This window comes from Empidonax traillii, unplaced genomic scaffold (assembly GCF_003031625.1).
Source record: "Empidonax traillii isolate 1590-97213 ecotype Southwest subspecies unplaced genomic scaffold, ASM303162v1 scaffold839:size271545, whole genome shotgun sequence".
NCBI classification, from domain to species: domain Eukaryota; kingdom Metazoa; phylum Chordata; class Aves; order Passeriformes; family Tyrannidae; genus Empidonax; species Empidonax traillii.
Genome location: NW_020956032.1, coordinates 245,442 through 271,545, shown reverse-complemented (window position 1 = coordinate 271,545; position 26,104 = coordinate 245,442). Strand labels below are relative to the sequence as shown.

General features: G+C 42.7%; 1 protein-coding gene across 9 annotated transcripts in view; it reads left to right on the top strand.

Moving 5' to 3' along the window:
* The first annotated feature begins 6,513 nt into the window (after positions 1 to 6,513).
* The window catches only part of HABP2 (hyaluronan binding protein 2), a 32,924-nt gene continuing 13,333 nt past the window's right edge, over positions 6,514 to 26,104 (top strand). For 2 of the 9 annotated variants that reach the window (XM_027902089.1, XM_027902088.1), the window contains exons 1-11: positions 6,515 to 6,675; positions 14,584 to 14,620; positions 19,387 to 19,512; positions 20,583 to 20,690; positions 21,119 to 21,235; positions 21,588 to 21,707; positions 22,486 to 22,657; positions 23,123 to 23,211; positions 23,336 to 23,561; positions 24,427 to 24,569; positions 24,901 to 25,035. In XM_027902089.1, the coding sequence (XP_027757890.1) occupies positions 6,595 to 6,675; positions 14,584 to 14,620; positions 19,387 to 19,512; positions 20,583 to 20,690; positions 21,119 to 21,235; positions 21,588 to 21,707; positions 22,486 to 22,657; positions 23,123 to 23,211; positions 23,336 to 23,561; positions 24,427 to 24,569; positions 24,901 to 25,035 (1,354 nt within the window). In that variant the 5' untranslated portion in view covers positions 6,515 to 6,594. The other 7 variants (XM_027902091.1, XM_027902090.1, XM_027902092.1 and 4 more) reach the window with 7 other exon arrangements.

The window sequence follows — 26,104 nt, the reverse complement described above, 5'->3', positions numbered from 1 at the left end:
TTTGCAGTGAAAGCTTGGGGGTCTGTCTAAACTTACTGCATGAAAAGTGCTGCTTTACACATAAAATATCAACTCTTTCCCAAAAAGTTCTTTTTAACAGCTGAAAGGATTCACTGATATCCTTTTAATGAAGCATTTCACAGCAGGCATAGTGACTCTTACCTCTTTCCTTCTTTTTGGGAGACTGTGACGCATCACAGAAAGAAAGATTGTCAACAAGGATGTTTGTGTTACTACCAAGAGTTAGGAGAGGAGGAACTAGACCACTGCTACCGTGAAACATTGCGATGGTAGGCTCATATAAAAGTTTCTCAACCTTAAAAATACTCAGTTTTTGGTTTAGGACTCTGAAGCAAGAAAAGGACACTGGCTTTCCGGTGAGCTGATACAGCTGTTGGCTGTTAAGAGTGGAAGCCTCAGTAGACACTGTCTGCATTTCCCTTTTGAACCCCAGTTTCTGGTTTTTCATTGTGCTGAATCTGCCCATTCCCAGTCTGGCCCCCTGGAGACTGTGCTGGTGATGTGGGCACAGAAATCCGCTGGGCTGGAAACGTCTTTCTCCCATCATTTTCACTGGGCTTGGCTCTTGGTACCTTCCATCAGTGTATCTTTAAAGCCTGCAAGGTTTGATTGCAATGAGAAGAACAGAAAGTGAAGAGTGGAAAAGTGAAAAGAGCCACTTAGTCAAAAAGGGCCAGTTAAAGAGGATCAGAGGGAAGCAGGCAAATAGTGCTGAATGCAGTGAACAAGGGGGAGGAACAGTGGCTGAGGTTTTCAAAGGAAGGTAAGGGGGAATTCAGTGGGAATAGGACAAAAAATCCCTTAGGATCTGCTCACAGTTCCAGTGACTAATTTAAAAGCTATTAGTCCTGCAGTTATCAATCTGGAGCTCACATTCAGTATTGCTGCTCAAGAGACAACTTTCTTATCCCAGACAGTCTTATAAAAGCCATAATCAATTTTACTTGTTGTTGCCACTGACACATGGAGAGAAGTGTAAACAGTGCTGTGCTGCTTCTGTTACAAGTTTCAGAAATTTAAATTAAGAAAAATACTTGTTTGTCTCCAACTATGTGAAAAATGAGCTTGAATACTGGATCAGTGTCCATAGAAAAATAGCTTTACAGAAAGAAAATCCAGGTCATGGTATAGATCTAAGATGATGGAACAAAAAGAGGAATTCTAACCTGGGAAAGCTGGGCTTGAAATGTAATCAATGTCTTCATGCTCAGCTAAATTGAACCTGCTCATCACACTAGGCCAGCCAAGTTAAACACAAAGCCAAGATAAACATGACATAAGTACTAGAGTTGTTATACATGTCATCACATCCATGTATGAGAACAAGGAGCTAGGGCAGGCTCTAAAACAGTGTGCATCCTTTTGGATGGCCCTTCAGATGAATAATTTTGTCAATGTTTAGTGATGATCATTAGAAAATAAATGAAAATTTAAAATCTGATGTATATTCCTATTCAGAGTAATGCACAAGGAAAACTAAACACTTAAAGAGAATAAAATATTTTTATAGTTCTTACTCAAGTAAGATTTGTTTGCTCTATCAGAAGGGCAGAGCTGCACTCATAAGACCTACACGTCATTGCACCTGAAGTTATTTGTCTCTGTTATTTTGGTCATTAAGACAACTCATTAAACAGCATACTAAATTATTCTGCCAAAGAATTCCCAGATATTTAGTGCATGTATTCCTGTATGACCTCCTGTTGGATTCCTTTCTTGAAAACAAATCATGTCCCAACGAAAAATGTGCGCCTCTTCTTTAAAGTAACAACACTACAATGAAGGGGGGGGGGGGAAGTAGTTAAAAAAATTGCAATACTTATTTTTTAATTATGTATTTTGGAGGCAAGTATTGGGTTTTGGTGTGGGGTTTTTTTTTGTTGTTTTTTGGTTGGTTGATTGGTTGGTTTGGTTTGAGAGGTTTTTGTTTTGTTTTTGGGGGGGAGTGACTCTGATTTGTGCTTGCCTCTAAATGCATGCAAAATAGCATGGGGGTCATACTTCATTGTGGCTTTTCTTGTACGAGTTTGCTTGAATTAATGTTCTGCTCTTCACTTTGTCTGGAGAATGACCAACGCAACCTGTGGAGGAGACGTTTGGTAAGCGGAGCAGAGAGACTATATTAGCTCTACCTTTGCAGTCTAAAAATATCTCTGTTTTAGGATGGTTGGACAGAATTTGACCCTTGGGATTTATAGCCTAGGCAGGTTAAGTGAGAGCTGTGCACATTAAATTCAGACTTTGAGGTAGGCCATCGCATCTTTCCTAAAATGATGTTACCCTACGGTCAGATTTTGTTTGTTTTTAATACTCTGTAAATTTACTACAGGGGCTTTGATGCATGTTTTTCAGCTTGAAAGCAAAACTGTCTTCCTTCATCCACCACTTTACAATTTTAATGCTTTTAGCAGGCAGCTCCAAGACTCAGAAACGGGCTCAGAAAGGAGCACAGCTAACAAGAGTATCTGGAGCTGTTATAGGAAAGATTTAAAAGAACCCCCAAGAGGCCGGAAGAGGACAGAAAACCTTTCGGCCAGGCATACATCGGTCTTTGACTGAGGACACGGACAAAGCTCAAAACCCTTCTTCAAGGGCTTGGTGGTGTTTATGTACCGTTCAGAGGGGGAAGAGTTTGGTACCAAATCAGTGTGAGAGAGAGAGAAGTTGCTGGTCCTGGTGTGGGATTGCATCTCTCTCTAACTGGCTGAGCCTCTTGCACTGGCTTTGAGCTTGCATAAAGCCTTTGATAGCTACTTCTATGTTAAAGCAGCGTGGGTGAGGGAAGAGCCCTCTTGCGTGTCCAACAGTACTTTCTGCTGCCTGCACTTATTATGGTTTTTGTTTGTTTGCTTGTCTTTAAATTTTTTACTGTGCTTTTGATCTGAGCCCAAGAATTGAAACCATCACTGGGAATGTGCTGCTAGAGAGAATTACGAAACAAAATGCAACCACAACACTTAAAATGTTGATTTAAGTGATGTCTAGACCTCATGCTGGCATTCTGCACCAAGATGAATTTCACATAGTGAATACCCCTCCTTGCCTTTCCAGATTTTATATTAAAAGTCAGTTCCCTATGCTCTCACTCAACTCTGGTCCTTATGTATAAAGAGGAATAATAGGGCTTCTGCTTTCTCATTTTCATTTTTTTTTGAGAAGGGCTTGCATTTAATGGAAGTGGAGAGAACACTGAAAAGGAAGCACAAATGTATAGGGCTTTTGAGTTACTAGGTTAATTAAGGAAAACCACAGAATAGTAGCAGTGGAAAAGAGCAAAGTCAAAGTATCCATGCATATTCCACGGCATTGCTGTTGCCTTTGAAGATTTCCGTACCTTTGTAAACCTTGGCTTATGCCAGCAAGTATTTCTAAATCTTCTGCTTTTATTATAGTCACATAGTAGATGTTTTTATTTTGCTTTTATCCTAGAAATTTTCTCTCTTCACTCACAGCTGTGGTGATTTGTTTATTCTGGTGTTGATAACTAGATCTGCAGTTAGCGTGTCTAACAGCACAATAATCCACACACACCAGACACATGTAGGTACATCCAGCACAGAATATTCATTTGTGTTGGAGGATGGAGAAGAGTTATCAGCCAGAAAGGACTTAAAATGCTTTCCAGGTTCAGAATTCAAGTGTTTTGTACAGTGGCAGAATAATATCCAAGGGAAATATTTTTTCTGTGGAAATCCCCATTTTAGGGAGGGAAAAAAAAAAATTACAAAGTAGTGTTTCTGCTGTTTATTCTGGCAACCAAAGCTGCTCAAGCATTATAAAGTATAATACTTAGTAGTAATTCCAAATAAATCATTTGAGACTACAGTCTTTTAGGTTATTCTTTTCCTTCTTTTATACTAGACATCACAGCCAAGACAGGGCACCTCTTCTGCCTGGAGCTGCTCATTAATATAGGAAAGAATACTGAGACAGAAGAGTTTATTATCTAAACAGACAGCACATAGTGAAAGAAGTTACTACCCACACTCTTCTGACGGGAATGAAGGAATATTAAGAGTAAATGACTTATTGAAGGCAGTATCGATTGCTATGTACAAAACCCCCGGTCCACCACAGTTCTGATCCAGTACTTAAAATATTTTTTTTTCATCTATTTATTCTTAATATAAAAGGATTTGATGCTTCATATCTCTTTTTTTCTCTGCATTTATTGTTTGAAGACACCTAAACTGTCACAAAGAACTTCTTTATATCAGATGTGCAAGCCATGATCACTATGATGGGCTTGAAGATGAAAGGAAAGAGCCCATTACCAAAAAAAAAGAACATTTGCATCCAACTCCTGCACCAATATGGAAGCCTTTTGCCATGCATAGCAAGATACTTTATGCATTCCCTTGCCCTGAAAGGGTTGACCGTGTCCTGAGGGACACAGAAAGCAAGATGATATATATAAGGTCACAACTTTGAAGTATTAAAGTGGCTCCAAAGCTTCTTTTCATTTCCTGGAAGCTCCCTGATGACAAAATATTTCCATACATAGGAAAGTGAAAGAAGGACTTTCACCTGTTTGGACTTTTTGTTTGAACTTTGGTCCATCTCCTAAAATCAGCAGAAGTTGCGGAGAGGTTTGCCTCTCCATCGGGCCTGGCATGAGGGCCACTTTGCCACAAACAGAGGGCAGAATGAAATGGATCCATCTGACATTCTCAGTGGTCAAAATTCTCATGGGAACAGAGACCAGCAACCTTGTTGCTTACATCCTGATTGTGTAGACCTACGTGGCACAAAAAGATATGAGTGTTGCATTAACTCTCTGTACATGGTGAAATTTCACTCAGCAGCTTGAGAAGGTCAATTAAGTATTAAATAGCACCCAGGATAACAGGGTAAGATCACTATGTACCATGTAACATTTTTTTACATATCATGAGCTGTGCACAAGGGCATATCTAAATAAAATGCATAGGAAATAGCATCACACAAATATGATCTACATTTTTCCATGATCAAAGAGGCTGAGAGAAAAAATAATTAAAAAGTAAAAGCCTTATGCAATGAGATTTAAAAGAAAACTTTGGAGGCTGACAAGACGCATCTGGCACAACTTCAAAGTCCATCAAAGTACATATAATCAATGTTTGTCAATAGCAGTTTTGCATCCTTTAATTTATCTTTCATGGATATAAAGCATGATGTTATTAGGATCCAGTCCATACCTTAATTCTGTTTGAGATTTGATGAATCAGGGCTCTATTAAAATTCAGTGCAAATCAGCTTACTCAAGGACACATTACATAAAGTCGTGCGTTATCTAACTCCTTTTATCTTGCTGTCTTTCTAACTAGTTAAAGAATATGGAATCTCATAAACTTGAATGTGTTGGCTGGCCACCAACACAATAAATCTCAAACACATATTGCTTGTAGGCACCTGCTTAAGGTATGCACATGTGGCGTAATCAGCAAACCTTAATTCTTTGTGTATTTTTTGATATATGAAATCTCCTTTAGGACTGTTCATGCTTCACAGCAAGGAATCATCAGAAACAAGGTTCTCTGGCATCAGAATTTCAGCACTTGTCACAGAGTCTGTAATCAAGTGCTCACAACTGATCTTTTTCAACAGAAAAATCATATTCAGGATGGGAAACGATGAAGCCCTTGGGATTTCACTGTTTTCTTCCTCATATTCCAACATGTGGACACCCCTCCCATCCATTTTATTTACTGTACTGTATTCAGGTTCTTTTGAGTGGACAGGAATATTCATTTTTCCCCTGGTGCGGTATAATGTGCTCAGCATTACCCTGTTTACCTGTTTTATCACAACAAAGAAAACATTGATAGGGAACTCTTAGTGAATTTGGGCTGTGATGTGAAAACACTATTTCTTTCACTTCCTTTTTAGGCCCTAAACTGCTGGGGAGAAAGAATTGTCATTTCATTTGTTTTCATAACACATAGCAGAAACAAAATCTGTTCAGTAAGAGTTTTTCAGCATTTCAGCAATAGTGGATTATTTATTCTTTCAGTAATACTGTAATTTCCTCAGATGCTACTGTTGCTGCAAATGTTTCAGCCTCAGGAGGTTGGGCGTTACTCAAAAATTTGAATTTTTATTAAAAAATAAAAAATATTACAGGCTCTCACATTAGTGGACAAATGCTGGAGAACGTGGTCTGTGTATGTCTGAAATTTATAAAATAATAAATAAAAACTACTTTTCTGTTTTTAAAAATTGTATATTAGATATCACTATCTAGATCTATTCTAGATCTCACTATTTTTCAGGTGGGAGAGAAGTAAGTCTGATTCATACTTTTTTTCCCAATTGATAATAATAGTTGAAAGATTATACTAATACAAGGAAAATGTATGTTTTCATTGTTAATTTGTACCATTCCCATCTGACACTTACTGATTTAAAACATTTGCCAGCAATCAATGCAGTGATTATCTGGACAGGATGCATTTATTTGATCAGGACAACCTGTTGAACATTAAACAATATTTGAAGCACGGTTAATTATTTGCACTGAATTAGCTCACCCTCAGGACTGTGGCTTGTCCAAAAAAACGTAGGCAAGAAGAAGTCAATTTCAAGAAAAAAATGAGCATAAAGGTGGTTGACAGTGCTTTGACCCTTCAGGTTCTCCCATTGTTCATTCTCCTTGGGATCACACAATTGTGCGTGAGTATGTTTTTACATTGCTTTTCTTTCCATGTGCCAGCTCTGCTCCGTGCTGAGCCCTGCCCAGGCAGTTGCAGCACTTTTCAGGATACTGAGGTGTCCAAGTAAATGCAGCATAACAGGGAAGTCCTATGGTTTTTTGGAGCAGACATCTACAGTGTCAAGGAATGGCTCATCTGGGTACAATCGGCTAAGTGGCCACCCCACTCCCAGGGGAGTACAGTCACTCCCACAGCCCTGGGCACAAAGAAATGCTCCGGAACACTGGGCTGCAGCATGGGCAGCTCAGTTTAGAATCACAGAATGTTTTGGTATGGAAGGGACCTTAAAGATTGCATAATTCCAACCCCCCCCCGTGCCCTGGGCAGGGACATCTTCCACTTGACCAGATTGCACAGAGCCCCTTCCAGCCTAGCTTTAAATGTTTCCATGGATGGAGCATCCACCATCTCCCTGGGTAACCTGTGCCAGTGTTTCTACACCCTTACCATAAAATTTTTCTTCCTCCTATCTAGTCTTCATGGTGAGGGGCCTAAATATCGGACTATTGTCCTGGCAGTTTTGCAAACTCTTCTGTCTAAGGTGAAATTTCCCCCAGCCATATGTTTTGGATGATTGAATTGTCATTGCCACTAATGTGGGAGGAAGGCTAGTGGCAAAATATTCAACACAGCTAGAGATGGCCAGAGCTCTACTCAGGCAGAGCTTGATATACTTTCCCAAATCTATTCATCTCCTCTTAAAAGAAGACTGGAAGAATGACTTGTAACCAAAGGAAAGTTAAAAGCCAGTTTTTAAAAAATTCTTTTGTTCTTCCAAGCATGGGGATCAAGTAGATTTTCTCATGAAGGAATCTGAAGTTCTTTAAACAACTGCTTTCTTAGTGACATTTCCCATGTGTGCGGGTTCACATTTACTGAAATGTGTTGTGAAAATTCAGATGTTGACAGGTTAAGATTGAGTTCTTTGGGGAAAAGACATAGTGAGGGGCTTTAATGGGTTATAGATCTTTTTGAAGAGATTGGTGAATTGGAGATCAGTGATTTTAGTAACACAATAGAGTGTTAATTAGTGTCTACTCTGTCAGCACTTGGTCCAGCAGTATATGAAGCAGCTTACTGAGGGGATCAGTTCTAGGGTAGTTCAATGCCAGGTTTACAGACATTGGCAGAACCCAATCTAATACAAATAAGATCATAATGAATTGGCTGTGTTAATTCATGCTCAGTGAAGAAGATGTAGGGGCAGTCTTAGACAACATGAAGTCTTGCACAGATTTTTCCTAACTAATCCTAAGTGTTAGGTTGATTCATTAGCTTTGACAATCCTAATCTAACTTTGCCCTAAATTTTGCTGTAGAAAATGTAGTGTATATCTCCCCCCAACCCTGAAAATTCATTAACATTGCTAAAATGCATAAGCAATTCTGCTGTCACTGAAAAGCAGCACGACAGAATATTCAGCAGGCTAGTTTTTAATAAAACATGCTTTTTCTTCATAATTAATATAGCAAGGTTTTCTGGCTTAGCACTTGGCATGGATCCCAGGAAAAAAAAAAAAAAAAAAAAGAGGAAATGAGTTGCCATGATGTGACCATTTCATGACAAACAAGTTATAAGAGGACATTTTTGCCTTAATGATTTGTCCCAAAGAAAAAGTTGCACTGGAATAGTTTGAATGAAAAGATAATAGACTTTGCACTTTGCTGAAACCATGGAAAACAGTCTATTTCCATCTTATCCTAGAACTACCTATCTTCATCATTTTTATTTGAATCAGGCTTTAGGAGTTTTTATACACACTGATTAACAAATATTATTGGTGAAATATAGCAGAAGTCAAACACAGGTTTAAGCAGTAACTCATGCTGAGTCAGTTCAAACACTCAGACATTCAAGGATCTGGTGGGTTTGGAGCAGAACCCTTAGGCAAAAATTTTCATTCAGTTCTTTCATATTACCTGAAGGTAAACTGAATTCACCTGTATGCATCCAAACTATTTCCACGAAAGGCATAAAGCTGCATGGTGAATGCAAGTGAGAACAAATTTGGTCCTTTATTTTAGCATATATGCTGCCAGCACAACAAAGACTGTTTTCAGACATGGCAGGTCTTCTCTGATGGTTGTTTTTTTCATGCTTTTCATTTCACTTCTGCTCAGCAAGATACTGAAGCAGAAATGTGCCTACCTGGGCTAGAGAAATCTGGAACAGGACAAGACCAAGTTGGATCCCACAATACTCCAGTGTAAATCAACACACATTCTGATCAGGCTTTTTCCTTGTATGAGAATTCTCTGCAAACTCAACGCTCCTGGCAGGAAGGAGGAAGACTTGCAAAGGGCAGAGTAGCAGAGGTAGTTCCTCACTGAATATTTTGGAACTTCAAAAAATTACTGTTGGCTTAGTTGTGATGGAAAGTGTTTTGAAGTCACTAGTCATGCCCAGTCCAATAACCAAGAGCACTTAGCAGTGAAAACAGATGAAAGTATCACATTAAGATCAAACAATTGCCAAAAAACCTTATCAACAGTGCCTGTCTCCTGCCTGGCCCACAACAAGCAGGAAACTGTACCAGCAGTGCAGGTCCTTCCTTGCCTCAGGTGCTTGGAGACCAACATTTTAGGCTGTCCCAACGTTAACACTGTCTGACATCTTTTCCTACCCCCCCAGTGGATCTATTCCTGTAGAAAACTCCCACTTCTTCTCCCCTCACTCTCACTCCAGGGCTGCACTACTCGCACAAGGCCTTCTTGCTGCACTGTGTTGAGAACCAATCCCCTGCAAAGAGAAGGGATTGCTGTCAGGCCCATCTCGGTTTGTGGCCCATCAGGTGTGATACCCTTCTGCAGCGCTCGCCTAAATTCGCCTGATGCAGCAGGAAAGCAACAAAGCCCTGGGAGCGCCCCCAGCTAATTTTGCACCGTGCTCTCAGAGAGGGAAGCGTTCGGCGCTGACCCCCGAAGGCAATCAGCTTATGCCCTGCAGCGTGCAGGATGATATCCCGTGTAACTAAAGGGACTTAATGACTTTGCATAAGCTTTAAGTCTAGCAGTATAACCTGCATTCCCAGCACTGGCTGCAGAAGCGTTTGATAGCGCAGCGCACTCGTGTTAGTGTGACAGGCCGGCTCCTGCAGCCCCCTGACACAGATTTTGTAGATTCCCCTTGCTGTGGCATCCAAGGCTGACCCCGTTTCCCACACGGGAGCACGGGCACACCTCACCCACCAGTGAGCAGGTTTAAAAACAACCCGCTGCTACCAGGCCACTTCTCACAGTGCAAAGATTAATTTGGAAACTTTGATCTCTTGGAAAACAGGAGCAGGTAACTCCTGAGTAGAGAACCAAGCTGGTTTCAGCAGCACCTCTGAGGGATCTTGCTTTTTTTCCTGGATCCCTGTGGGTTTTTTGTATCAGGTGCTACCATGGGAAAGGTTCACAATTAAATAATCAACAAAATAAAGACTTTAAATATGAACCTCTCTGGGTACCCTGGGACAAGTTGATAAGGACACATCATTTACTCTAAGGCACACACTGCTGCTCAGGGTGGAGGTAGGTGATGTCTTGTCAGCGGAGAGGTGAAGAAGTCAGAGGTTTTGGTGGAATCCTTTCAGAGAATGGTTTCCCAGGCAAAAACTTCAACATGTGTTGCATGTGTGATCCAGATGATAGTGTGCCCTGCTTTCATTATACAGCAAGCATGGCCTTGGCTGAGAAATACAATGTCATTGCTGGAAAAGCCACTTTCCCTTGAAGTTCAAAGACTGTCACTACCCAAGATGGTTGCAGGCAAAAATCTGGCCGATTGTAAGAGCATCAGAACTGTGGATTCCCTCCTCCTTTGGCAAGCAGCCCGGACAAAGGTTCTTACTGAGAGCTGTCAGTGGGATCAAGGGGTTCACTATGAGAAGGCAGTAGTTGTGTCTGCCCTCATGGCTCCTTCATGCCTGATGTCAGTTCTGGATGGAAGTTGAACAAATATATACATCTTCATTCTCCAGTTCAACCCCATCCCACCTCCTTCTTGGCTGCAAAGCTGCGACTGCACAGGTGAACAAATGAAAGCATAATCTTTGTTATTCTACCATGGAGGCCACTTCATGGCAAGTTGCAGGAGAATCTGCAGGACTTAATGCAATTAACTGAATTGGCCAATTCCTACCAGTGCAGTTTAGTGTTTGAACTCCTGTAGTGCTTTGTTGCGAAGTGTTTGCGTGTGTAGAGGTAGTTTTCATCTCTCTCGCTAGTCTGTCATGCCAGCTTGAGTAGCTACACTGTTTTCTCTGGAATTCTGTTTTGCACACATGCAAATTCACAGCCTAACCCTGGGCTGTCACCTTTCTCCTCTCTTTCTCCACCTGCTTTTTTCTTTAGTTATTTGTTTTTAATGTAATAAGGGGTAACAAAGTACCCAAGACACAGTAAACAGTTCAACTGCAGAATGCCCTTGGCTGCTGTAAATAACTTCCCGCCTGAATTTGGTGTCAAATCTTCCTGGCTTTATTCACAAAGAATTGCCAGAGATTAACTGGACATTTTTGTCTGAGAAAGAATCATGGAATTCTGTCCTGAGATGAAGAAAGCTCATGGTTCTGGCATTCCTGTTTGAAATCTATTACATTTCCCTAGTCTCTCTTTCTTTAGGAGTTGAAATGGAAAAATTGAGAACATCATATATATTCAATATTTAATCTTAGTACAAAGTCTATTTAGCAAAATTTTGATGGTTCTTTGGAGAAATGAAGTTTTAGTAAAGTGCTAGTCATTACAATGAAGACAGACAACAAAGATCAGGTGAAATTAGGATATTTTGAATTTCAGCCATTTTTTCCACTATTTTTTCTAGAAGCCCTATAAATGTAATTGGCTCCACAGTCAGCAGTGCACTGATACTCATATAAAATGTTTCTCCTAGCCTTTTTTTTTTTTAGGATTTCTTTTTTATGAGCCTAAAGTAATAAAATCTAGAATTGCTCTCTGCAAATTCTTCCAGCTTTGTCCCTCATCTCTGCAGACCTGCTACGAACAGGATCCAGTGATTTTATTCCCTCTTGAGAGAGCACACAAAGTATCAGTGTCGAGCTGCAGCAAGGAGACTGTTTGGTGAAACCAGCCCCTCAGTCTAATTTCTTCTCCCCTGCTCCATTCCTTTTGTTTGAATCCTGCTCCGTGTTGGGCTTAGTGTTGCACCTCGTCGGAAGGACAAGATCCTCCTCTGCTGGCCACGAGCAATACGGCACTGCAGGCAGGAGGCCCTGCCTTCACTGCCCCCGCCTGAACCCCCTCCTGCAGCCCCCTCCTGCCCACCCCGCACCCCCCCCCCGCAGTGCACCTTTACCTAACAACCTCCTTCTGCATCCCATATCCAACACCTTGCATCACAAACCCTACATCCCACACCCCCTCATGGCACAGAGGAAGGGGTGAGCTCCAGCAGACAGGAGGGAAGGAGGTAGGCTCTGCACACCACCGTTGCATGCTTCGTGCCAGGAGCCAAAAGGCTAAAATTTGGCCCTGGGCTGGCCAGTGGGGCCAAAAATACTTGAAAGCCAGTGTGGTCCGGTAAGCGGTCCACTGGGCCTCAGGAGGGAGGAGAAAACTCTCCATACTGAGAAGTCAGCTCTGCTCACGGTTTTGTCCCCTGCTGCAGCTTGTGACGGGCACACAAGGAGGGAAAGCTGCAGCACAAAATAAGATACAGGAGCCTTACGGTAAAGATTGTGTTTAACTCTTTGACTTTCCATGCTGGGTGCTCCAGGAGCTTTTGTTCCCAGTAACATTTGTGCTGTGTCAGCAGATAGAGGCTTTCATCTGAAAGCAGGAACCAAAATCTGGGACTCAGCCACCCCAGAGTCCAAGCCACTGCCTACTCTGAAGGATATTACCAGAAATGTACACATTGTCTAGGGTACCAGTTTACTGCAAGAGGGAGTTTAGGTTATGTGCCCTTTTGCAGTCAGCTGTGCCCGTGCTTGGACAGGAGGGGCAGGTGGGTCACCTGGAAAAGAAAGTAGTGTAGCAAAGGGGCTATGGCTTTCATCTTTCTTATTTCCTTGAGGTGTGAGCATTGTGAGACTTTTATCTCTGCTCTTCAGCTGGGGAAACTGAGGCACAGAAAAGCGTGATACAGTCACGTCCTGCACCTCGCTCAGCCTGGGCTGAAACCCTCCGTCATTCCCCTGGGGTGCCAAGGGCTGCCACGAGTGCAGGAGCAAGCTCACTAAAGTCAAACCCTTCAGACCCAAACCCTTTCCAACCCCACCAGGCAAACAGCACAACAGGGCAGCGCAGAGGGCTGGGGAGGGAGATGAAACGTTTCTTGCTTTATCCTGCTTCCTTGTTCTTTGTTTCATCTCTTCCTCCAAAAGAAAGGAGTACATTTGCAGGGTTTGTTTTGGTCTGTTTATGGATGAACGCTACCACTAATTGTAAATGGAGCAATTAGACCTTTGCTTTATATAGTCTCCGCCGGGGTCTGGCAAAGGATCTGAAGAACGCTGTACCTGCACTCAGGAAGCATATACACCAAGGACAGAGCTTTTACAGCCTTCTCATTTACCATCATCTCTGTGCTCATTCGGGGGGGCAATTGTGTGAGGATGTGTCCTTCCAGCTGCAAAGGATTTAGTTCTGTATGTGTGTGGCTCACTTAAATGCACCTGGGAAGGGGCTCAGCTGAGTGGTTCAGGGGACATTGCTCTCATTAAAGTCAGTGGCAAGGGGAGAGCTGGAGTGTCTGTTCTTCCTGGCTCAAACACAAGAGGGATACAAACGTGCCTGAAGCAAAAACTCATTTATATATTCCAGGTAATATTCACAAATGTGAATTCTGAGCTTTTTTTTTTTTGTTCTGTTTTTTATTCATTGCTTCTGATTCATTTGTTCTTAGTCACAACCAGCATTATCTGAGAATGTCTTTCTTCTATATATAAGGTACAACTAAACAGGGCATATATTTATAGTTAATTGTATCTGTGGCAATGCATAGGTGCACATAATAATTGTGTACATATACTATCTTTATTATAGTTGCTAAATTGTTTCGAAATACGCTTTCTTTAAAAAAATCGTGTGAAGGATGAAGAACAGCAGCTCCAAATCTCCTTTACGCCGCTGTTACCATGTGCATCCTCATGCAGGCAGGTAATCCTGCCTGCAGCTGGAATTCAAAGCAAGAGGGAAAGCAAACGGAAATTGTCATGCTGGGTATATGTCCTGGTGCAGAGTCAGTGTGTCTCCTTTCAGACAAACCTCACTTGCACTCTTCAAAGGCTGAGAGCTGTTTTCCGTCTTCTTCTGTTTCCTTTTGTTGCTTGCCCTTGATCATGAGCCAAAGCGGAAAGGCTGGAGCCCCATGTCCGAAGTTGGACACATGGCATTTCCTCATGGAAAGCACCAGAAATATTCTCCTGCATCCAAAGGCCTTCCAGCTCAGGGGTCCAGGTCCCACTGGCTGCACCAGGCTTACACTCCTGGGCCGTGCTGCAGTGCCTGACCTCCACTCTACCAAGCCCTGGCATGTGCCAACCTGCAGCTTTGTCAGCCAGCTGGAGTGTGGCCCCTGTCAGCATTTCAGAGAAGCTGGACAAACAGCCCATGAGCCATCACTTTGTAAGCTAAGAGGCAATTTAACTCATTCGGGACAGATTTGCCCTCAAATAGATCAGCCCAGCGGCTTGGGCTGTGTGCTCAGAAAGCCAGATATCCCATGTGGATTGCTGACATTTTGTTAATCTTTTGAAAGAGCTCTTACAGCCCAGTCTAATTAGCTCCAAAGTGGGGAACAACCTTGTCTGGATGTCCAGCACTAGGGGCAAACAGAAACTTTGCATTGTAAGCAAAGCTCTGTTCTGGCTTTTGTTTTTTTCAGAATCTGACTCTCTGCCATTTATTATCTCATGCAGGCTTCCCAAGTTTCCCTCTGGGTCCACCTAATGCAAGGTAAGTGCTATCAGTTTCTTCTTTTTAACTTCTGGGTACAAAACTGAAAGGCTGGCAACTTGGTTCATCAAGAGCCTTCACTAGTGCCCAGTGCTGAATTTTACTTCATCCAGAGCCTTGCTGAGCTTAAAATAAGGCCTGTGTATAAAATCTGTTTACCTTTGGACAAGTTATATGGCAAGTACTTTCACACTCCACAAGTGCTACACGTGCAGGAGGCAACAGTTGTGGATGAAAACTGAAGATCAAATAAACAAAAGCTGACTTCCCCCTGCAGCTTACAACTAACTGTGAAACTTACTTCTGCAAGGCTCTGTCCAAAGTGCAGGAAGGTTCAAAAAGTGTTTACAAGCCCATGCAAGTAAAAAAATCATTAAAGGCTACATAGCATTAAGATGTTGATAAGGGAAAAGCTGTGATGGTTGTTGTGTGAGGATGTGTAAATTGTGTTGAGGATTTGTACATCCTTTTGCAGCCTACTTGGTCTATATAGAAGATTATGGGTTTATTGATAAGTTTGGTTTTTTTGCAGGTAAGCCCAGCTCCTCCTTTTCTTGATTACAGTGGCTCTTACGTCTGAGTTTATAATGTATATCTAATGAAGCATTACATTAATTTTGTTCATTATTCTGCAAAAAAAGAGTGTGGTTGCACTCATTATCCATCTGCATTTGTGTTCATTCCAGTGGCATTTTTGCTCTCGGATCAAACCTGGAAGTCCAGAAACCTTGTAGCTCATACAGCAGTGCTTCTTTCCCCAAATCAGTGTTGCTGTTCTAACATGTGCGTAGGAAACAAATTTCCGAATCATTTGTGTGTTTGAGCTCAGTATCTGACTTGTACTAATATTTGGCCATAGAGTCATCCACTTGACTTCAGGGTTTGCACACCTGTTTACACACAAGTTTGCAGCCCTGTGCAAACTATTTGATTTCCTTTTTAATGGTAGAGTATCCCTTTCACCATTTCTCAGTTCATTCCCTCCCTTGTGGTTTATGATCCTTACACTGTCCCTCCACTGTACCTTACTCTCTCCCACTCTCCATCCCCCTCCAAGTCTCCATTCCTTCAGCCATCACGCTCCAGCTTCACCCAGCATCCATCCCTCTGCTGCAAAAGATGCTGCAAAACTCCTTTTAAGTAACAACCACAAAACTATTTGAAAGGCTTCCTGGCTTTGTTGTTAGCTGGTCTCCCTTCTTTCTGAAGCTGCAGATACTCCCAGCCACAGCCTGCTTAGAAGGGAGGAAATACTATGAGGTCTCATCTCTGCAGAAGTAAATGGGGAATATCTCGTTATTTAGAATATAGTCAGGATTTCAGCCTCATAAAAATAACACTACAATAACCTCAGAGCTGGAGACAAAACCTATTTAGAGACGTGGTAGGAAAAGTCATCCTGCTTAAATTAGGCCAGATTTCAGTCAGTCCCCAGAGGTTCAGAGAGCTTGAATAAATGGTGAGTACTTTCTGGAGCTCTTTATGTGTATTGGCAATAGGCTTTAACTCTGCACATCACTCATCTTGACAACTGCAGTCCAACAAAGTTACCTCGCAATTCAGGTCACCCGATGGCATCCTAATGCATCACTTTCCCACTCGGAACATTAGTCATGACTTGATCCAGTGAAGGTTTTGAAAACAGTGTGACTGTCGACGTTGAGATATCTGTTCTCTCAGTAACAGAGAGCTTGTGTAAGCTAATGAACAAGGGGATATTGATCAGAAATCCATTGCTTGATTGACAGCTCTCGGCAATATGAAAACCTGCAGATGAAAGCTTGAGCAGTTTAAAAGATCACCCAGACCTCAAAGCTGATTTGAAGCTTTAAAAGTCAATCTCTGTCTATCAATTATGGGGGGATTTTTTTGTACTACACAGAGGAAAGTTATTCTTTGAAAATTTGCATGCAGGATGTCTAATTTAATTCCATGTAATAGTCACATTTCAGTGACAAATGTCAGATCACTGCTTTTTTTAAGCATGTTAAGGTTTTCCAGCACTTAGAAAGAATGAGCACTCTGATTTAGTAATGGGTTTAAATCAACCAGTGTATCAGACTTTGTGCTTTAATTATGTGCTCAGATAAAAAGTGTTGTTTTTACTTTACTAAACCTATGGCTTGTTATGAATAATTAAAAAAATGGAATGGGAGCACTTCTTAAATAAGAAATGTGGAAGCCAAATACTTATTTAGTGTCAAAACAGTGATAAACAAGAAGATGTCTTTTAGTTTGGTGTCATATATCCAAGTCAGGGTTTTCTGGTCTTTGTTTTTCATTGCTTTGTGCAGCTGGAGAGGAGATAGAATAGCGGGGAGATGGGAAGCATCACTCATGTGACCCCTAGAAACTATGTTTGTTTCACAGTTTCATAAAGAGGGATGGTGATGGACAAAGCAGGACACTGGTCATTTCTTAGATCTGCTGCACTCTCGCATCACCTTGGCTGGTCTCCAGAGCAGTCCCTTCAGCTTTCCGATTCCCACTGTCTACATGGGAGCCAGGGTATCCAAAAGGGTTTGCTGATGTCTTCTGAGCCCTTTCCACATACACCCATAACACCACGACTCGATCATTGAGTTTCTTGAAATGGTATTGCCAGTCCATGAGGGGGCTGCTCAGCGCCACCTGTTTGACCTCAGCCCTGGCCACCTGAAATGGCCCTCCTCGAGGGGTGCTGGAGGCCAAACTGGCCTCAGATGTGCAACAGCCTGTCCCAAAACTGCCTTGTCAATGCAAGTGGGGGTTTGTGCTCCTCCATATCTCAGAGCCACCAGAAGCAGATGTCTTGCAAAACCTGAATTACGTCTTGGTCAACTTGGGGTTTACTGCAGAAATGTGCTTAAAAATAGTCTATAATGTGTCAACAAGTAACTTTATGAGTGTTCTTAATAAATGATTAATCCATTGCTAAGAAATTATGCCAATGTAGCAAAATCAAGTGACAGTAGTGTAATTTCTTAACACCATACTTACACTAACAGTTGGTTTAAAAAACAGAGTAGATGATTCTACAATGGCTTAGCAATTTGTGCTCATTTGGGGCACTTTTTTTTCCTCTGTTGATTCAAGACAGTCCTCTCCAACCTCTGTAAACCATGCTAGCATATTTGCAGTCTGCTTTTGGCAGCCATAACTCCCCCTCTTCATCCTTCATAACTTCCAGCAGGTATATTTATCCATAAAAAGGGCTACCCCATCTTTCAGAATACTTCTTCAAAGCATCTGTGGAATAAAAGCCAACATGCCCCACTAAGATTCTGAAAATAAACTGGAGAAACAAAATCAGACTCCTTCAAACACTTCTCTCAAACTCCAGTCATTTGCAAAATCTCCTCTCCAACAAAGTGAACTTGTAGGCTGCATTTCAGGCAAAACTTCCTTTTTGTTTTTCTTTCTTAACTACATCACATTAAATTTAATTTTGTTCACTGTAGACAATGTCCTTATCTTCCAGCAAGATCCTTCTGTTCCTCAGCAAGGCATACACTTCTGCAACACTTGCACATAGCCGAGACTCAGCTCCTGTGGAAATAATGAGCTGAGGAAAAGGAGTCTTGACTTGACATAGCAACAAATGAGGTGAAACTTTCCTCTAAATTTTTTTTTTTTTTTTTGGTGAGGAACGAGAGTTGGCATGTAGGAAAAAAAAAAGAAGAAGAAAAAAGACAGTTCTATTTTAATATGAAATATAAAACACCCATTGTACAAACGTGGAATTTCTTTCTTTTTTTCAGAAGCAAAGAAAGAATAAAGATAAAGGCTGCAAGTGAATGAATGAGGAGAGAAAACTAAGATAATGCAGTCGATAATCAGTTCAAGGCAGAGCATTATCCATGGGGCCATCGGTCCAGCCCTAGGGGAGAGCTTTTTAAAATGTCTCTGTACTTAGCTTAGCTTTGCTCATTACCATACCTTGTCTTTGAAACACTGGAGTGGCTCCCACCGACAACAGCTGTACCTGTGCAAGGAGCTGCCAGCCCACTTTAATCAAACAATCCCCCCAGCGCGGCTGGCGGAGCTGCGGGTCCCAGCAGGCTCCCGTGAGGACACTGGGGGCTGGGGGCTGGCAGGGGTGAGGGTGGGCTCCTCCGCACGTGTCTGCTGTGCCAGGCCCTCGCTCCTTGAAGGGTGTTTTATGGGCAAGGAGTCACACAGACGTGCAGGTGCCTCAGGCTCCCCATCCCTCCCGATTGCCCTTGGAAAGGGACTCTGTCCCCACACACAGCAGGCACCCGTGTGCTGGGGGGGTCTTTGCTGCAGCAGCAATGATGCTGGTGATCAAAGCTGCTGCACAAAGAAAACCCCTTCTTCTTGTAGGAATCTGAATCTCCTTCTCTCACTGTGCTGGTACCACCCTCAGCATCTTCTCTGGCTGTGCTGCCACATGGGGGGCTCCTCATGCCTGTGCCTGCAGAGTCCCAGCCTGCATCCCCTCTGGGGCATCCCAGCTGCCACCACAGGAGTCAGCTGAGCAGCCAGAGACCCAGTGCCCTTCCGAAGGGTCAGGGAGGGCAGCTACGGGGCCAGTGGTGCTCAGGGTGCCCATGCTGGGCTCCAGGTGAGCTGGACCTATGCCAAAGAAGAGCTGAATGTCACCTTGGGTGCTCAGGATGATGTAATCTCTAGACCCACTGACATCCCCAATGAGCTGAAAGAGATACGGACTGTCCATCTCAGGGAATAACTTCTTTCATACCTTGTCTCCTTCCAGCAGTTTTGATTCCTCTGTTCTTTCAACCTCTTCTCTCCCCTCCCTGCAGACAAGGATGATGACTTTGAATACTATGACTCCACCGAACAGGAGCAGGACCCCAGCCTCCAGCACCATTCCTGGGAGGAAATGAGCTTTATTGAGACATCTGTAGGTGACTTCTCTACAATGCCAGGTACCTCTGAGGGGTGGGCAGGGAGGCAAGGAAGGGGTAAAATCCCAACCCTGAGCTTGCAGTGTAGGTGTGGCAGGTCTCGGCTGCCAGCCTGCTCTCGAAATGCCTGCATCAAAGGGATGAGTTAGGAGGATCATTTGCAGTGTTCTTCTTTGTATTTCTCTTGTAAGGAGCCTGTGTTTTATCTCCAGGTTTCACAGGATGGATTGTGATCATGCAGAACATTTCTGATTGCTACTACAAAAAAGCACAGGCTTATTTGTCTATAGACACTGTAAGATGTAATTGCTGTTTTCATGGGATATATGTTCTGTATTTATGCTGAGAACCAAATGTAGAGCAGGTTTCTTTTTTTTTTCTTTTGTCAGTTGCAGGGTTTTTTTCTTTCCTTTTTCTGTTTTGCCAAACTTCAGGAGAACAGGAAAGGATCCTCAAGATTGCTCAGGAAACACAAAAGGCAAGACAGGGAAGTTGCCTGCAACATTCTCTGAGTTATCCCCCAGTGCAAAGAAAGCAGAGCTTGTATTTGACTGCCCCCAATATCAATTACTCCTGCTAGCCTGGACTGCAGTGGGGAGGCTGAGCATGGTGTAAGGAGCAGTGTGCAAGTGACTGTCAACAGGTGCCTGCTCCCTTGAAGCAACAGCCACCCAGGGGCTAGTGGTGATGGATGGCTTTTCTGGGGGAAAATTGGCACTGTATTCCAAACAGAACAATGCCAAATACAGGTACCTACAGACTAAGTGCATGAAAGCAGACAGCCAGAGGCAATGCCAAAGAGGCAAATCTATCCCTGAGCAAAGAAAGGGGCTTGCCATGTTGCAGCTCCCTAGTAGACATGGCAAAGGGAGTGGAGGAGCTGCAGAATCAAAGCCATGAGCTGCTACAGCTTGCAATAAACTCTGCAGCAATTCACACCACTGCTGTGGCTGCTGAACTGATGCATAAGCACGGTTGATACACTGGATGCTGCGCCCAGGAAGGCAGCCTTCTGCAGTCAGAAGATGCAATAAGAAAAAGCAGGTGAGGAAGGTTGAGAAGCTGAAAGATCTTCGTCCTTACCTCTGCAGACCCATGCCTCTCTGACCCCTGCAAGAACGGTGGTAGGTGTGCACCCGATGGAAGAGACTTCAGCTGTGCCTGCCCCAAGCCATATGGTGGGACCACATGTGAAAAAGGTAATGGCTCTTTGGCTAACCTACACTCCTTATTTTGGCAGTCAGCATTACTGTTACAACATTATAAACCCACTGTTTGCTGGGGTGAGGGTTCTGACAGCCCACAGCAGACATGTTCATAGATCTTACACTTAGTGCCTCATCCAGACCAAAGTCTGTCTGAATAGCATCCAGTAAAGTAGACTTCAGGAGTGCAGAGACTACTCCTCTATCCCCTGCCAGGTGGGCAGTGGGGAGCTGCTCATTGTTACCACAGATATTTTGCCATAATTACCATTAACATGAAGAGAAATCGCAGGTCCACACCTGTCAATTGAAAGCTTCCTTGGGGCATCAGGAGCAAACATCTTCCCATTATCCCTGCAAGGGCACAGCTCTTGTGTACACACAAATGCTGATGAAGTACCTTGTGTCTCTGTTTTCCACAGTGGAGGACACGTGCCTGGACGTGAACTGCCGCATTGGTGACTGCCTGGTTCTGTTAAGCCCACCTTATTTTCGGTGCAGCTGTAAGCCTCCATACAAGGGATCATTCTGCCAACGTGGTGAGCACTCAGCAGGACACTGAGAGAGCTGTGGTGGGGACAGCACCATGGCTGGTCTGTGGTGGGAAATCCCTTGCAGCCCACTGTAGAGGGTGATCTTGCCCTAGTCGTGCAATCTGAGTCTGCTGCAGCTCCCATCCATGGGGCTGGCCAGTGATGAGTTATGCTTGGTTTGCAGGGTGGTGGTTCAGTCACTCATAAAACACCCAGTGATATGCATTTTGCAAGACTTCATAAGAAGTCAAAGTCAACAGGCTAAGGGGGAGCTCTCTCCAGTTTCCACTGGGCATGTGAATGGCTGCCTAGTGCTCAGCAGATTAACAAGGCTGTTCTGTGTTTTCCACATTGACAGCATCCAATCAGTGCAATCCAAACCCTTGCAAAAATGGAGGTACCTGCATACGGAACAGAAAGAGATCAAAATTCACCTGTGAGTGCCCTGAACCTTTCAGAGGGAGATTCTGCGAGATCGGTATGTCACGGCTCCAGGGGAAGGGGTAGGGGAGAAGCCTCCAGACAGCCGGGGCTGCCTTCACCCTGCAGCCAGACTGACTGATGCTGTCACTGCTCCAAGTGCCCGACTACACCTGGGCACCAATCTCTTTGGGGAGAGGGTCAGAGGAAGAGGCTGACTTGGCAAAGGGGCTTGAAACAGTTTCCGTACCAGTGTTTTCCAGGTGTGCTTCGGCAAGGTCCCACTTGGTACTTTTGGCAAGGTACATAATGAGTGAGCACACATTTCCCAGAGGTTGCAGATGTCACATGGAGAAGAAATGTCAGGTTTTCCTTAAACACTCGAAATTTGATGTAGTGAAGATTAATGCCTTGATTCCCCAGGCTGAGGAGACTGCTTCTGATGGGTGGCCAAGGGTATGGGATTACCCCAGCCTGCTGCATGGAGACCCTTCTGCCTCTGCAGCATCACTGTGGGCATCACACCCAACACAGGTTTCCAAGGAGAAGGATCCTTTTCTTTCTGATTTGAAATTAGGATACCTCTTAACTGCTAGGTCTTTACCAAGCAAATAGGTTTTAGGCATTTGAAGTCAATCAAGCTAAAAGATGGAGAGATGCTGGGACACTGGTCTTATTTCTGGACTGTGTACAATAAGGAAAATCATTACTTGGCCCTGTAGGTTCTTCTGATCCTCCACAAAATTAATGTAGGGCAAGGAAGGCAAGGAAGAGGAGCCACTCTGAGCAAGGAACAACACAAAAGTCATTTTCATATAAGCACTGTCTTCCTACAGGACCAGATGATTGTTATGAAGAGGACTCCTCTAAGTACAGGGGAAGAGTGAATCAAGCAGTAGATCGCAGGACCTGCCTGAACTGGAATTCCCACCATCTCTTGGACTTCCCTTTTAATGCCTTTATGGAGGATGCTGACTTTCATGGCATTGGTGACCATAATTTCTGCAGGTAATATTTTGAAAAAGTAGCTGTAGAGATCTGTATCAAAGAGAGTTGTAGAGATCTGTATCAAAGAGAGCACTGAGGGCAAACTGCTCATGAGTCTGACAAACTGACGATGTTAAGACCTCACATCTTTCTAGACACTGCCTGTCTATAAAACACCAGAATGTTAGAGATGTCTTCTCTAGCCATACTGATGTGAGGCTTCCAGAAGCAGCCCTTTTTCTTTGAACCAGTCCTACAATTTTCTTATGGTTAAGACAGGTATGAGAATGGTAATATGGAAGAAGGTTCCCCTTCATCTCAAGCATCTTCTTTGTCAAATCTTATGAAAGAATATCTTTGGAAGTTCAGATCCTATGGGAGCATGAGGCTGCTCCCCTAAGCATCCTCAGCTCCTTCACTGGAGATTTTCTCTTCATGGAGACTTTCCCAGTCCCACTGGCTGATTCTCTCAATTGTTCCCTTCAGGAATCCTGATGAAGATGAAAAACCCTGGTGCTATGTCATAAAAAATAAGGAAGTAGACTGGGAATTCTGTGATGTTTCACCCTGCTCAGGTAAAGAATTAGAAGCGAGCCACTCCGCAGTGTGTAGGTGGTTCAGAGCAGTGGGCACTGCTACTTAACTCCTCCAGTCTAATATTTTCTCTGCACCATACATCTGCTGTCACTTCCAACACAGATGAAGAGCCAACAGACCCACCTGAATCAAATGAAATATTCGATACATGTGGGCAACCAGAAGTTCGTGGAGCACTCAAGAGGATCTATGGTGGATCCAAGGCTACAGCTGGCAAGCATCCCTGGATGGCATCTGTGCAGATGAAGACTCCAGCTGGGAGTGAACATTTCTGTGGTGGAGTGCTAATTAAATCATGCTGGGTTCTTACTGCTGGGCACTGCTTTGAGTAGGTGCATGCCCTAGAATGAGGGTAGATAAGTATATAAAAATTAGGATGGTTAGAAAAGACGGCTTAGTATCCAAATTATTTGCCACCAAAATGATTGCTGGCAATCAAATTGAAAGGAAAGCAGGTATGTGAAAAAAATGGACACGTAATTAAAAATGCTTAAATACTTGAAAATGGTTCTTGTTGGAATAAGAAACTTATGCACCACTCTCCTAAAATGAGCTAAAATAGTTGTGTGAGAAGAGAAAAGGAGGACAGTAACAAGATTTTGCAATGTATAAAGGAAGAACTCTATGAAAAATTCAGGGGATATTGGGATACTATGAGCAATATCACATACTACATCAGAATTAAGTTCTTCAAAACAGCCAAAACATGCATTTTGCTTTCATTATTTACTGTGTCAGCTAGCTTTAAATATTTCCTTCAATATTTGCATTGAATTAGTTGGAAACCACCTAGGAAACAGGTAAATTACACTCTGGAGATCATTCCAACACAGATAATTTTAAATATGTCCAAACAATGGCAAGAAATTGTACTCTCATGGCTCCAGCACACCACTAGTCTGCCCTAAAATGCAAAGAAAAACATGTATGTGAAGCTTTAAATCACTTTATTTCACGATTGCAGCAAGTTAAGAGCACATATATTTTCCAATACCACTGCTTTACTAACTAAGCCTTCCTATAATGATCTTAGGAAATCTTCTGGCCATGCTCGACAACAGGAAGTAATATCTTGACTTCCTGGTTCTGAAAGTGCAGGTTTTCATTACCTGGTAGACAATGTCTGCATGTAATTCACTTTTTTGTTTGTTGTTTGTTTGTTTGTTTGTTTGGGTTTTTTGTTTGTTTTCTAGAAACATGAAACGAAATATCCAAGTAGCCCTTGGAAAGCAAAACCTCAAGAAGAAAGAGTTTCATGAGCAAAGATTTGATGTGGAGAAAATCATTGTGCATGACAAATACATTGACAGAGGTGGCGTCCCATACAATGATATCGGTAAATCCCTTTCACTCACGTGTCTCACCTCCAACCCCAGTTTTTGAAGCTGTTCGTCTCCAGCTAAAATTCTCATTGAAACTATGCTCTGGAAATAATTAGGACAAATTGTGATCTAGGCCCATTTGAATCTTTGGGATGTAAATTGTAATGGGCAGGCAGAAGTGACTCTGTAGGAGGAGCAGAACAACCGGGACAGGTCGGACATGGAGCACAAATGGCACACGGGGTACAGGCAGCTTTGCAGGGGGGTGTGTCACAGGCTGGTAACAGTGGTTAGGGATTAAATATGGCATCAAATACTTCTTGCTGTTGTCTATCTCCCCTCCAGCACTACTTAAATTGAAGCCAGTTGATGGTTACTGTGCAGTGGAAACAAAGTATGTGAAAACAGCGTGTCTCCCTGACTTCCTCTTTCCTGCTGGGACTGACTGCTTCATTTCTGGATGGGGCGAGACAGAGACAGGTATTTGTGGGCTACCTGGATTTTGGTGGGCACTTTGGTGGTACTTTTAGTAGCAATTGCCAGAACCAAGCATGAACTTTGGCCCTAGTGAAACCATGACATGGAATTCAAAAGCTAAAACATGCCACAGAAATTACTCGTTAGCAGAAATCTGTAACTGCTAAAGCAACAAACCTTTCACAATTCTGAAAAAATTCCTGATGCATCTTTTTGCTTGCCAAATGACTCACTATGTCATGGTTTCATCTGAAGCCAGCAACAAAAGCAAGAAGGTATCAAGAGAAGCTATTGTATAGCTTGTGTGTTTCAAGATTGGACCAAGAAAGACAAGAACTTTCACATGGTTTTCAAGCCCATTGTGTCAGATAAAGCTTTTCAGAAGCAGCATCTGGATCTTTAGATGCACTGAAAAATAAAAAATAAAAAAATTTAAAGAAAGTTTAAAAAAAAAAAATCCAAAGCCTTTCAAGTTCAACCAGCTCTATCCAAAACCTTTCTTGCCTGCAGTAAATCCTCAGGGGAGAAATTACTGTTTTTAAAACAAAAGATAATGGCAATTTTCTAAAAAATGCATTTTCTCATGTTCTGATTGATGTGCTGCTGTAAAGCAGCAGAAGGAAAATGTGTCACTGAGGCTGCAGTAGGTGTCCTAGTGCTTCGTGACTGATGCAGTCTGATATGATACATAGGACCAAATTCTCCCTTCTGATGTAACTCTCATTGAAGTCCACAAGAGACAAGTGTGTTCATTTGATCAGAATGCACCAAAAGAATTTAATGGACATTTTTTTAAAAGTTCCAAATAAAAAATCCCTCTTAAAAATGGTAGGGGGAAATTTATTTTTTTTCCCCCAACAAAAAGTATCAAGTACCCTGTACGTGTTCAGACTAGATGGCTCCTTCTTTGAGCAGAGCTATTATTAGCATTTCAGGAAATCACCACAGAAATGGAATATTTCCTCAAGCAGAACCAAACTTATAAACCACCTTTAATTATCTGCAGATGTAGTGCTTTGAAACTCTGGCTACTGCCTTTAGATGTCAACTTATGTCTTTAGATTCACTGTAA